Source organism: Erithacus rubecula, assembly GCF_903797595.1.
Source record: "Erithacus rubecula genome assembly, chromosome: 11".
Classification (NCBI taxonomy): domain Eukaryota; kingdom Metazoa; phylum Chordata; class Aves; order Passeriformes; family Muscicapidae; genus Erithacus; species Erithacus rubecula.
This window is the reverse complement of record NC_136663.1, coordinates 23,489,192-23,502,623: the sequence shown is the minus strand read 5'-3', so window position 1 is coordinate 23,502,623 and position 13,432 is coordinate 23,489,192. Positions and strand designations below refer to the sequence as shown.

The 13,432-nt window shown below is 46.3% G+C and overlaps 1 protein-coding gene across 2 annotated transcripts in view; it reads left to right on the top strand.

Annotated features, from left to right (window-relative positions):
* The first annotated feature begins 4,946 nt into the window (after positions 1 to 4,946).
* LOC306806573 (vesicle-associated membrane protein 2-like) overlaps positions 4,947 to 13,432 on the top strand; it is a 52,943-nt gene continuing 44,457 nt past the window's right edge. For both annotated transcript variants that reach the window (XR_013775498.1, XM_079315430.1), the window contains exon 1: positions 4,947 to 5,142. Coding sequence is in view for 1 of the 2 variants with exons in the window: in XM_079315430.1 (XP_079171556.1) it covers positions 5,141 to 5,142 (2 nt within the window). In the remaining variant the exon portion in view is untranslated. The remainder of the gene's footprint in view (positions 5,143 to 13,432) is intronic.

Below are 13,432 nucleotides of genomic sequence, written 5' to 3'. Positions count from 1 at the left end.
CTCTGAGCTCCTTCTTCCCTTTGTGCCAGCTCATTTTATCTGTCATAACAGCAGCACCTGCTGAGCTGCAAACAGAGATCTGGGTCTGAGAAGCTCTGCTTGGCTGGGCTGTACCTGAGAGGGTCCGGGTCAGGCAGGAGCTCAGTGGAGATCACTGAGGAGCCGCTCGCCATCAGATGAGGCAAATACCTGCTCTGCAAAATCCTGCAGGCACCAAGGGACTCTGGATAGCCTTGCTCTGCTCCACATAATTATGGAAAGTAGGCTTGGACATTAAATGTAATGAATATTTCCCTCTGCTTGCTCTCTTTCATGATTGAGGAGTTCCTTCAACTGAGAGTAGAGGCAGCTTGTTTGACACAGCGAAGAGCAAGGAGCCAGGGAAACAGCTTTGAGCAGGGAACAGGAGCAGTGAAATAAATGTGAGATGGAACAAACACTGCCAGGCAAAAACCAGACCCCTGGAAAGATGAACAACCAACTGGGGATTTTAGTTCAGGCTTGGAAATTGTTTCCTTTTTCTTTTGATAAAGGAGTTGATTAGCTGCATTTCCGTGTTGCAAGGCTTTGTCTCCAAGAATTATCCCTTTGGCCTCTCTGATCGAATTAGTCCCCCTGCTACACATTTGATATTTGGTAATTGTGTTAACTTTTGGTTGCTTGACTTGGAGGGTCATGTCCCCCCCTCCTCTGTCTGCTGTCTTGTTCCTGCCTGCTACAAATATTTTCCACAAATCTTCTAAAAAAAACCACACAAAAACAAAATTTGCAACCATTTTAAACTTTTCTTCTTTTACTCTTCTTCTCCTCCCTCCTCAGCCCCTTCCAGACTTTTAAGCAGAGCTCCCTGTACCCAGTTTTCACCACAGGGACACACACAGGCAGGAGGGACTGGGCCCCACTGTGCAAACAGTTGGCAGGATCACAGCTGCAAAGTTTTCAGAATTATCCATTAATACCCATTAGAAGGAACTGTAAATATCTTGAAGGAGCACAGGGTCACAAGGAGGCACACCTTGCTACTCAGGCTTGGTAATGAGCCACCCAGGCTGTTAACAGGACCCAGGTAAGGGAACCTGGATCTCTCACAGAAATGGCAGAAAAGACAATTTATGAAAGGGATTATAAACACTGCACTGACTTGTAAAAGGAAACTATTACTAAAGCACTAATATGCTGTGAAGGAATGAATGGAAGTTGTGGGTGAAAGAAAATTACACACACCACAACTACAGACTTGAGGTTTTAATTTGTAACAAAAAAAATCTGCAAATTCAAGGCCCATTTTAGGCATACAGTGGTGCTGGAATCTGCCTCACTTCTGAGAAGTAAGCAAAGCCTGGGTCATTCAGTACCAATTCCACTTGTCTAAAAAGTCAAGAGAAGAAAACAAGGCATTGAAGATAAACATTTAACACTTGGTGACAAAGGATTGAAGATATTTAGAATAGATATTTTCTTAATCCTTTTAGACAATAATTTTTGAAAAATTGTACTTTGGAGATATATAGTATTTAATTTCTCTTTTAAAGATGAATTGGTTTGGCTTTGTTGAGTTCCAGTATCATTAGTTCTGATAATTTAGGGGGAATTCCTCCTATACTTTGTTTAAATGCATTGCCAAATCAGAAGATTTGAAAATGCAGCATTTGAATAATTGATTTATTTGCCTTGCTTTTCTTTTGTGCTTAAACCTTGTGAAACTTAATTACCATTGCTTTCTATAAACCAATTAGCTGCTCTCAGCTTTCTTATTTAGCACTAATGGTGTTTTGTTTTGTGAGTCAAAGTGACCAATACCAATGATACTGTGGCTGGCCCTGAAATTCACTCTACTATAGGCAGACCATAAACCTATAGACTACATGATGACTCTTCTGAATGGGGATCCTGCTTGCAGATCTGTGAGAAAATACCTTTTCCTCAGGTGAAGATCATGTAACAGCAGTACAGAGCATTTCCAGGAGCCTCAGTACTCTGTCTCCAGGTTGTCCCTAGATAATTATGAGCAAGCTCTAGCACCTACAAGGCTCCTGATGCCAGGACTGATTTCCACTGATGATGGTTGTTGGTGGCTTCCATTCTTGAACATCCTCAGCAGTCTGTTGGTGGCTCTGAAACTGCCTTCATAGACAAAATTTTGCTTCAGGACAAAATACAAACTATGGATGGGGTAAAAAACCAGCAGTTTACAAAGCAGACTGTTTTCCTGTCCAAGAGGGGCAGGAAAGTAATTTTCTGAAAGTGGAGCATTTCCATAGAAGTGTCTTCAATTGCACCAGCCCTGATCCTGCTGTTAGTATTATACCAATCAGAATAAGAGGGAAAATCTTTGTGGCAGTGCAAACAGACAGAACAAAAGATGCCAGACAGGAAAGGAGGTCTGGAGAGAGGAAAGGACCTGAATAGTCACTGGGAGACAATTTCTCTGTGTCCCCAGGATGGAGATTTTCTGATTCGGTTCTGTGACTCAAAAATTAATTTTAAGCTGTTTGAACAAATACTGGTCTTATTATTTTTGCCACCACAGGGTGTCTCTGCATCTCTTCTAACACCAAAGGCTTTGGTGGCCTTTAATGGCAGTCTGCAAGCTCCAAGGAATGCAGGGCCAAAGGACACATTCCCCAGATTAGCTGTGGACTTTCCTCAGGACCATGAGCCTTCTTGGACTGGAATGGTGATGCCTTCATTAGCTGGTAGGAAATTCTCTTTTTTAGCAACTGCAGTGCAATGATGCTGTTTAATTTGGTTTTGAGAATCCTCTGGTACCACTCTGGAGGGAGCCATGGACATATGATGTGGGGTACTGGTGTAGCTTCAGCTCATTCTGCACTGTGCTCACAAGGTCTGAGGTATTTTCCCTGTATTGTAATGCTTCTGCTAATTTCTGATTTCTAACTTTCCTGACTGCCATTTCACCTTTATGCTTGTGGGGGTTATTTTCTATTCCCCTTCTATCAGAATAAAGCTGGCAAGGGGTCAGCAGAAACCCTGTATTATTTTCTCTGGATAGTTTGTATAATAAAACATTTCAGTATGTTGGGTTTGGAGTCTTCCAGGTATTTTTTTTTGTGTGTGTTCTTGTTTTTGTTTTGTTGCTGTTGTTGTTGCTGTTTGGTTGATTGGTTTTTTTTGTTTGTTTGTTTGGGTGTTTTGAGTCTTGTGAGCTTTGGTCTAGCATCAGTACTTGTTCCACCCTGCATGTAGTTGAAGTGATGACTGGAAGTGAGACCACAGAAAGGGCAGAAATGTCTGGGGCAAGGTCTATCTGTCCCAGAAGCTCCTGGCCTCACAAGCCAGGCATGACCTGTCACTTTCTCAGCCTTCAGATGTGGCTTGGGTTTGAAGATGAAGGTGAGAATGTCCTTGGGAGCAGCTGGTGCCTGTGTTCAGTGCAAGCCTAAATGTGGGGGATGATGTGGCATCACATAAATAATCATATTAATATATCACATAAATGATCATATATATATATAGTATATTATATGAATGTATCTTTGTCTAGGATATCTGAAAAGTAAACTCTCCTCAGGAGGGAAGATTTATGGAGGAATCCCAGATAAGAAGTGCTGAGCTAAGTAATCTGTGGGTGGATAAAGCTTAAAAGTAGTTGGGAATCTCCTGATTGTCATCAGGGTGTAACAGTCAGCTGAAACTCCATCTTTACACAGAGAAAATACAGTTTGAAGTGTTTTCCACTTCCATCAGGAAAAGTTTCTCAGGACCAGGCTCCTGTAGTGTGATATGTGAGCAAAAAAACGAAGGTTCAAAGTGCTGCCCAAAGGGACATTTATTAATTCATGCAGACTGGCTCCAGCACAAGAGACAGGCTCACCCTCCAGTGGCAGGAGGTACCACTTTGACACAGTGGGGAAGCTCTCAGGCAGCAGGGGAGAAGGGAGAGAGGCTCCTGTGACAGTCACACTGAGGAGTTCCATAGTTCCCCAAGGAGCTGGATCCCTTCTGAGCTGACAGCCCACAGCTCCCGTGGGAGTCAGGCTGTGGTGACACCTGAGCCAGGATTTGGGCAGTGGCTGAGTGTCCTGATGTCTGGGCTATGGCTGCTGCCACATTCCCTGGCTACATTCTGCATGAAAACACTCAGCTGGTTGATAACAAGTTGAGAAATTGGGATTGATGCCTTGCTCACCCTTAGTAACTTTGCATCTTTGCCTGTTGCTCTAAAGAACAATTCCCCTTCTCTTAGATTCCTACATCAGGAAACAGATTTGATCTGATGGCACTGTTACACTTTATTCCCGTCGAGCACCCCAAGATCTGAGGTCTAGATACTTAGAAAAGCTACTTGCTTTATCCAAAGTGGAAGCTGGTTTGAATGGCCAGTGCTGGCTGCCCACGGAGAATTAGTGAAGGCAGAGACAGATGAAGCAGCTTTTTATAAGTGAAGAAGACATCATTGGGACAGCAGTGTTAAATGCCACTTGTTGAGAAACCATGCAGGCTTTCTTATTCCTTCACCTCTGTTTGTGTGTGAAGGCCTTGGTTTGAAAGCAAAAGGAACAAGTGCAGTTTCAGAGTAAGTTTTGTTCTGCACAGGGGGATGGGGCATGCAAGGAAAGGATGGAGGGTGGGGTTGGATGCCCGGATTGAGGTTGAGTGTGAGGTGATGTCTAAGCCAGAAGCGAGGGCTGTACCTCATCTGAGACACAACCTGCCTAGAATCAGTGCTTGGTCTGGTAGCTGATCTGTCTCTGGATTTGCTCTGCGGGTTTTCATCCACAAACTCACGACAGCAGGGATTGAACGGCAGCACCTTCCGTCATTCTCCTCCTTTTAAAAAATGTTTCTGCCTAGCGAGATGTGGCAGAAAGCAGGTGGTTAGAGAAACACAGGCCGGTTTTCAGCCAGCTCCGCTGCCGGGCCACACCCAGCGCCGTGCCCGCTCGGAGCGGGGCCGCCCCGGGAGCGCTCGGCCGGCAGGGAGTGCGGGCACCCCAAGCCTCGCCCCTGCTCCCCACCCTGTGATGCGAGCCGCAGGCATGCTCAGTAGCCGGTGCCTACCCCTCCTCTGCCGACAACAGAGCCTACAACAGTAGAGCCGGCTGGCAGCAGGCGCGGAGCCGAAAGCCATCTTTGCTGGAGAGGGAGCAGCGCAGCCCCCCGCCCCTCGCCCCTCGCCATGTGAGTACCGGCCCCGAGCGCTGCACCGAGCCCGCACCTGCTGCTGCTGCCGCGGGACACGGGCGGGCACCGACACGGGCGGGGAGGGACACGGGCAGGGGATGGACACGGGCTGGGGGTGGGGAGGGACACGGGCAAGGAGATGGACACGGCTCGCAGGGGATGGACACGGGCTGGGGGATGGAAACGGGCCGGGGATGGACACGGGCAGGGAGTGGGAAACAGACCCGTTTCCTAGGGGTGGACACGGGCAGGGGGATGGACGCGGCTCCAAGGGATGGACACGGCTCCAGGGAATGGATTCGGCTCCCAGGGATGGACATAGACAGGGGGATGGATTCGGCTCCGGGGGATGTATTCGGCTCCCGGGGATGGACACAGGCAGGGGGATGGATTCGGCTCCCAGGGCGGGGGGCTCGGCAAGTGCCGCGCTCGGAGCTGCAGCAGCACCGCCCGTCTGACCCGATGCTGCTGCTGCTGTGCTGCTGTGCTGCCGGGCACCTGAGCGCATCTGGGCTCCCTCTGTGTTTATCCAGCGGCCCAGGCGGTTACTGACACGTTTCTAGTGGGATTCATGCTGAAAAGGGAAGGCTGGGCCAAGATCCTCAACAGGTCCGAGTCAGGTTGCTCAATAGCATGAGTCACTGAGCGCTGCTGCTCCACAGCGAGCAGCTCTGGTTGTGTTCAGTGCTCAATGAAATGCTCCCTCCCAGACGGTTCTGTCTGATCAGCCCAGCCTCACCTTCTCCAGTGCCAATGGCTTCCTGTCAGCTGTGCTCGGTAGTAATCTCTTCCTTCTTGTTCCCATCTCTTCAAATACCCACTCCAAGTTTTTACATGCAGCATTAAGGGAAGCATTACCATTCTCTGCTAGGCAGTGATGAAATCTCCGAGTCCATTCTGAGATCAGAAGTGTGCTGAGGTAAATAGGAATTGGTCAGACCCCTCTTCATTCACAAAAGGATTCAGGCAGTTGAGTGCATCATTTTACTGTGGCCTCAATTCACTGCTCATTCCCAGTGACCCCTAAGGGAGAACCCAAGGAGGTGTCTCAAACAAACATCATTTGTGCTGGTACTGGGTGATCTTGTGAGAACTAGAGCTTGGTTGGTTCAGAGAACATGCAGAGTTCAGACTGTCTAGGAAGTCTGTGATTAAATTACTCCTGAAATATTTCCAATAACCAACTGTTCTTCAGGAGGCATTTTCAAATTAGTGTCTACAATCACATATTCTGAAATGTTAGCTTTTGTCTTTAATGTTGTTTTCTATATAATATTTCAGACAAGGAGCTTTTCTTCATGTTGTCCAAAATATTTCCAAAGCAAGGAACTCCAAAAAATAACTTCCTAATAGAAGATTCCTTATGCAAACACCCAAGTCTGTCAGTGAAAGCCAGTCCATTGTAGGATCCTGTTGCCTAGCTGTGTTTCTATTGAGCCAGATTATGACATCAAACACTTCTATTTGTGTGTGAGCTGTTCTTCAATGATTAATATATGAGTTTGCTGCTGCAGTTTTATACAGTCTGAGCTGTTCTGGCACTAAGCAACAATCAGATAGTGTTTAACATAACCTGTGTGTGTTTCAGTCTTGGTGTATGTAGGTTTTTATGGGAGCATTTGTAAATGAAGTAGAAAGGGTGATACTGTTATAACTTCTGTAGGGACTTTACATCAGACTTCTGACAAAAATTAGTGGAAAACAGGAAAGCAGTTTTTGTCTAATTTGGCCAAATGCACTTTCAGTTTAATTATCAAAAGGAAACCAAGATAGGCAAGCAGCTTGTCATTGGCAGTGTCAGTTGGCTTCTGTTTCACTGCCAGTTATTGTGGAACAGTTCCTTTGAGCACCTCCATGAATGGCATGTGAGTTGTGTTGAACCACAGAGGTGAGTGTGGGTTGGTGACTTGCAGAAGCTGCTGTGGCTGTCTGGCTGTCACAGCCACTTTCTGGTGAGCACCAAACACTCCCTTCTGCTGCTGTTCCAGCTGTGGGAGCTCTGGGCTGCCCTGTGCCTGCCCAGACCAGCACAGACACTCCCCGTGCTGTGACCTCACGGCTGGGGTAAGGAGCTCTGCCCTGGCCCAGGTGCCAGCCCCACCCAGCCCAGTGTGCTCCCCTGAGCAGGGTTGGCTCAGGAAGGGTACAGTGGGTGTGCCCACGTGTTCCCAGAGTGCTTTCCCAACTGCCAGCTCAGGGAGTGTCTGAGCCTGGGCAGACTTCTTTGTGTTTGGTGACTCCCAGTGGGTTTTGTTCTCTCAATGAGGTGCCCAGTTGCTCAGTTTGTAGTGTCCTGGGGTGAGGAACTGACAGAGAACAGACTCTGCTTGACCTCATGCTTCTGTTCCTTATTCACCATGTTTTCTGTGATCCAGGGTTGTGTATCACCCCAGCAGAGCTGCATGATTCACATCAGGTGGGACTCTGTCCCCGTGGCCTCACAGTGAGCACAAGCCAGGGCAGGTGAGATCCATTCAGGTAATTTTCACGTTTACATAGGCAGGGGAGAGGAAGCTGTAACATCAAAAGGTTGAATGAAAGGAGAAGGACATAAAAGGGTTTTAAAGCAAGAACAGAGAAAGGTTAGTGCAGCTAACCTCTAACTGGCAGTAACAGCTGCCAGTACAGCTGGGAAAATTGTTCCAGGTGTGAGGAAGAGCACACAAACTCATTTGGAGGAGATGTGAGAAGCAGTGAAGGACAAAATGGTGCTCAAAGTTGAGGTGCTTCTGAGCTTTGTTCCTTGCTGGAAAACAGGCCAACAGCAGCAGGTGAAGTGATGGTTTTGTTTCATTTACAATGGTCCCAACCCAGTGGGTAACTGTGCAGCAGCAGCTCAAGGCATGGTGTCATCTGCTGTGTGCAGCCAGGTTGGTGTCCAGGCAGCAGGGTGCCTCTGACTGCACTGAGCCAGCACCAATGTCCCATGGCAGGGGACAACTGCTGTGAGACAAGCAGCAAAGCAAAGCACCTGGCTCTCCCCAGGGCAAAACTGCATCTCACTCCTAAGGTAGCAGTTAGTGTTTCCCAAAAAAAAAAATCCTTCTGCCTGTTTTAGAGCAGTTAGTGTTTCCTAAAAAAAAAAATCCTTCTGCCTGCTTTAGAGCAGCAAGGAGGGGATGGGTGGGATTAAAATGGTTGCAGCAGTAGCAGTGAGTTTGTTCTGGTTGAATGTCTTATTCAGTTTCTCTGAGAAGAATGCCATGACCATTGTCTCCTGTTGTTTGTGCAGCAGTACTTAGCCCTGCTTTTGTGGGCATAATTTTATAGAACTTGCCAAAATCTCCCTGCCCTTCTCTCGTGCTGATCAGAAGAGACAAACAATTCAGTATAATCCTCTTCACAGCCCTGATCCACTGCTTTCAGGGAGTTCAGTGCCTTACAAAAGTGCACACAGCCAGCGCATGTCCTAGGAAAGTCCAGCCAGCATGAAATGGAGGGATACATGTTCTGAGTGGTGCAGCTGTTCAACGCTGTGCCTGTGTTCCCTTAGAGATGCTCCATAAATCCTTTGTGCAGGAAGATGTGAGTACCCTGGAGCTCTCAGGGTTTTACACCTGTGGCCAGCTGCCTCAAACCCCGGCAGGCCAAGGTCAGGAGTGACATTTTTTGGCATTCTCCCTCCTCCCTGCAGCCAAGCCAGAGGGAGAGATGGTTTGAGACTGTTCACACAGCCATGGCTGTGGAGGGGTGAGGTGCCCTTCTCATCTAAGGGATGACATGGGGCTTGTAGTGAAAATAACCAGGTTGTTTTCAGAGCAGCAGGGCTGTGTGCATGAGAAGAGGTTGTGAGAAGTGGAAAGAACCCCATTTTCAGCACAGTTCTCTTCTGGCTTGTGTGCGGGTTCTGAGGCTCACAGCTCTGAATGAGAGCTTGAATTAAGGGTGTAAGAATAGGAGCTGCTGTTTAATCTGCTGCCTGGAGACATCACCAGAGGGATTAATGTGTTTTATTCATTGTTTGCTTCCCTCCACTTGCTCTCTTCTGGCACCATGCAGACACAGACCAACTTCATGTATTGTAATAGAAATAAATGCTTCCAGCTCACATGAAGTGTTATTCCCAGTACACTCACCCTGCCATTGGAAGTAAGGGTGGCCCAAGTAGGTCATAAATCTTTTGGATACTTGGGTGATGAGTGTTTCAAAGTGTAGAGTTCAAACTGTGTGGTGTCTTGAGGGCCTCAGCCAAGAAAGTAATCTGAGGGAGCTGCAAGGAATGATATGTGACAATTATGTGTCCTAATAGACTTTCTTCCAAACAGGCTAATATTAAGTAGATGAAACCCAAATACATGCAGTTTGGTGGTCCCTTTCCCTGTGACTTAGCTCTCCCTTGTCCTGCTGTGCATCTGCCACAGCTTTTTCCTCAACTCCCAGGCATTTTTCACAGATAATTCCAGCTGTGGAGTGACTCACAGGACACTGAGAGTGGCTGCAGCAGAAGATGAATTGGTCTGGCAAAGGAACACTTCTCTTTTTTTGGGAGCTATTTCCATAACTAATGTCTTCCTGAAGAATCAGTGATCAGGCTGTAGAGCACCAGGCAAAGTCATGTTTGTGTGCAGGTGTACAGAACATTCCTGGGTAGGGGGGGATGCACAGGCAGGGCTGAGGAAAGGAGAGGAATGGATTCAGTGTTCTTCCTCTCCTTGACTGCTGCTGGTTTTTCTACCAAGTAACAACATCCAGGGAAAAAGAAGAGAGTGACCAGTCCAGCAAACTATCAGTTCTGTGCATCCCAGTCACTAATCACCAGACAAATAAATCAGAAATACTGTAAACCAGCATTCTCCTCTGTCACCCTCTGTGGGATGCAGAGCCCAAGGAAGCTGTTCCCTGCTTCAGCCAAGTGTTTACAGTTCCAGCACAGACAGCCACGAGTAATTTCAGTTTGACCAAAGTGTTTGTTTTAAGCAATTGCAACTCACAGACAGAATATTCTCTCCTACGTCATTCAGCACTCTCTGCTGTCATTGTTCCCAGCCATTACCTGCAATTAACCAGCCTGGCTTCCCACAATGATGCAATTCCTTTCTTTCTGTTGAGCACTCTAAACCCTTTTCCATTCTGCACTGGAGAACCATCAAGTGATTGCAAGGTGGGGTTTAACTGCTCAGCTATGACAACCTTGTGTTTTTCCAGTGTAAATTAATAAGTAACTCCCTGAAATAGAATTGTCTGTACCTTTGCAAGTGTTTTGTTGGTTGCAGTTACCTTGCTGCTTCTGTACTGGGTGATACAACTAGAATGAAGTTTCTGACCAAATGATCTGAATTAAGTGGTCCAGTTCCTTGATCTTTTCAGATGGAAAAATTTAATAAGAAAAATAGTTGTTAATAGTAGATATAATTAATAGAATAAACCAGAGAAAATTTTAATTTATCATATGTTTTATCTTACACCTGGACTCAGTATCACAGAACTCTTCTGGAAAGTAGAGATTCTCCTATTATCACCTTTTAGCAGATAAACCCATAATGTTTCAGGAGTTGTGTGTAAGTGTTGCCTTGAACTCTTCTTAGTGCTTGGTACTGGATAGGTGCTGGCTTTCTTTTAAGATACTTACACAAGATCCAGATGGGAATTTATATATTGGAATTTTAAATTTTTTATTGGGAATTGAGATTTGAAAAGCAAACTGTATTAAAGATGCAGTCACTCCAGCAAAAGTGTCTTTCTTATTTCCTATTCTGGAAAATGTGTTGCTATAAAACTGTCAAAAGACTTCTTTGCATTCTAGGAATTGAAGTTGCAAAATTTGGTTTGAAGTAACTTGTTGAAGAACTGCAGAGTACCTGTGTTGAGGAGAGATGTTTTGAAAATTGTTTTGGGAGATAATGGAAGATCTGACTGGATGGTGTCCTGAGCCAGTCCATCTGATGGGCTCTGCTTTGAACAGATGGTTGCACTAGATGATCTCCAGAGGTTGCTTCCAGCCTCAATGCTCCTCTGATTCTGTTTGAAAAGGTCAATCAAAATTGAATATGTTGGAGTTAATTAAACTAACATTTGGCTGTTTCCCAAATATTCAAGATCTTAATGTTTGATCCATGATAACTTTGATTTTCAACCCATTGGCAGTGGATGCCACCTCTGACAGAATGGGAAAACCTATGGTATTCAGGAAGGGAGGGAAGGTAGGAGCTTAAAAATGCAGATCACTGGAATGCATTACTAAATTTGGCTTGAATGCAAAAGTTCTTGTTCTTCCCATGGAGAACAAACCCCAGACTTCTGTGCAAGTGAGCTTTCTCATCTTCCATCCTCAATGCAGTCTCCAGCTTGGTGTCAGCTCCCAGCTCTCTACACTGTGTCTCACCAGACCCTGGGAGTCTGGAAAAAGCCACTGTGCTGTTCGCCTGTAAATGCTGCCTCAGCAGAGCACAGTGATCAATTTAATAAAAATCCATATATGTTTGTACCAAATGAGAGTGTTCAGATCCATAGCAGAGGAGGAATCTCCCTGCCACGTGCAGCACACCACAGGAGGGGTTGCTGGCCAAGGAGGAGATGCTTGGGGTAGCTCCCTAGAACAGAGGTAAAAAGGTTAAGAGAATAAAGTGGGGATTTATTAAAGGCCTTCAACAGATACACCTGGGGCAGTCAGAAGCTTCAGAGGCTACACCCAGAATGGACAATGGTCAGGAGTTTTTCAGACAGATATAAGTTTGGTCTATTTGCATATCAGGGGTTAATCCTCCAGTTACAGCTTCAGGTCATGAAGTCATTCACCCCCATTTTGCTCCTCCCAATTCACATTTTACACTTTTTGGGGCCTGAGGCTATAGGGTGTCCTTGACTCAGTTCTGGAGGGATTGTTTTATCTGACCAAAGTGTGAAGACAGCAACACTCTGTCTGGAGTTCACAGTTATGCACTAATGCCATACAGAATCTGAAAAGTATGAAAGCTGAAAAGGCATCATCAGGAGCTGGATGGTTTCCTATCCCAGCACCTTCCTTGCCTCTCATGCTAGATCTTGTGTACCTGTGGAGGAGAGGTAAGCAGTAAGTTTGCTTTTCCCTCTGGAATTACTCTGAACCTTCTCAGTGAGTGATCCACCCAAAGTCCTCAGCTCTGCTGAAGCATGGAGCCTATGTAAGAGCAAGGAAAGGTCTTGGGAACTGGCTGCTCTGGTTCTCCCCTGCACACACAAAGCAGGGGTGCTGTTTCTGGCAGCTGGGAGTGGTGTGATGTACTCGTTGCTTTTTTGGACATTGAGGGCTCAGATCATACAGTGTGTCAGCATTTCAGAAATACCAGGATGCTGGTAAAGCTTACTTCAGGAGGTTAGTGGTTAGAAATTGCATTTGTTCATTTGAATTCACATGCAAAAATAGCTCCTCTTTATAGTGCTAGTGGCTGGCCCTGTACAGGGCCTTAATTACAGTGTGCTGCAGCAAGGCAAAGGGCACTGCTGCTGAAAAGCAGCACCTGTCTGCTGGCAGCACAGACCAGTGCATGGGTGTGTGTTTTGTACCTTATTTTGGAGTTTAGAGGGGGGATTCTAAGCCTGTACATGATCCTGAGCAACAGTAAGAGACAAAACTCTCTCATCCCCTCTCTCCCCACCACTTTTTTAGGCTGACTTTTGGAAAAGTTTTTTGAACTGCAGATGGGTTTGCTGATTGTTCTGACAGAGAATGGCCCTCCCTTCTTTTTCCTTCACATATCTCCAGCAGTATCCACTTCCAGTGTGTGCACAGGGACAGCTCCTGCACCCAGCACCTGTCACCCATGGTGACAATTCAGGGGGAAAGGGGAGGTGAGCAAAGGAACAAAGAGCTTTAATCAATATCAGCAAAAACATCCCGAGTGCACTGAGTGCCTTTGGGTATTGGCTTGTTTCCTTCACATCAGAAGGTGGCTGGGGTTTGATGATGATTTCTGTCCCACTGCTCACCTGAGGATTTGAAGGCAGAATTTGCTGAGCTGGTGTCAGGGCTGTGGTTGGAGCCTTTCTGCTGATTGGCATCTGGGGACAGCTCACTTGGGATGGGGACTGCCAGGATGAATCAATAGGAATCTTCCTGGAAGCAGCTGACAGCCTGGATATCCCAAGTGCTCAGCAGAGATCCCACCAGGCTATAAAAGTCTGCTTGTGAAATGTTTGACTTCTTCTTTCCAGCAGGGAGCTGTACAGTCATTCCCTGACAGCTGAGATTCTGTCTCCCACACACATGTGAAGATCACACAATGACATTTTTCAGCAACTTTGTTTACTAGATGATACAAGTACAAAAATATTTCAAGTCATTTAACACCTTGATGCTTTTTTCTTAGCT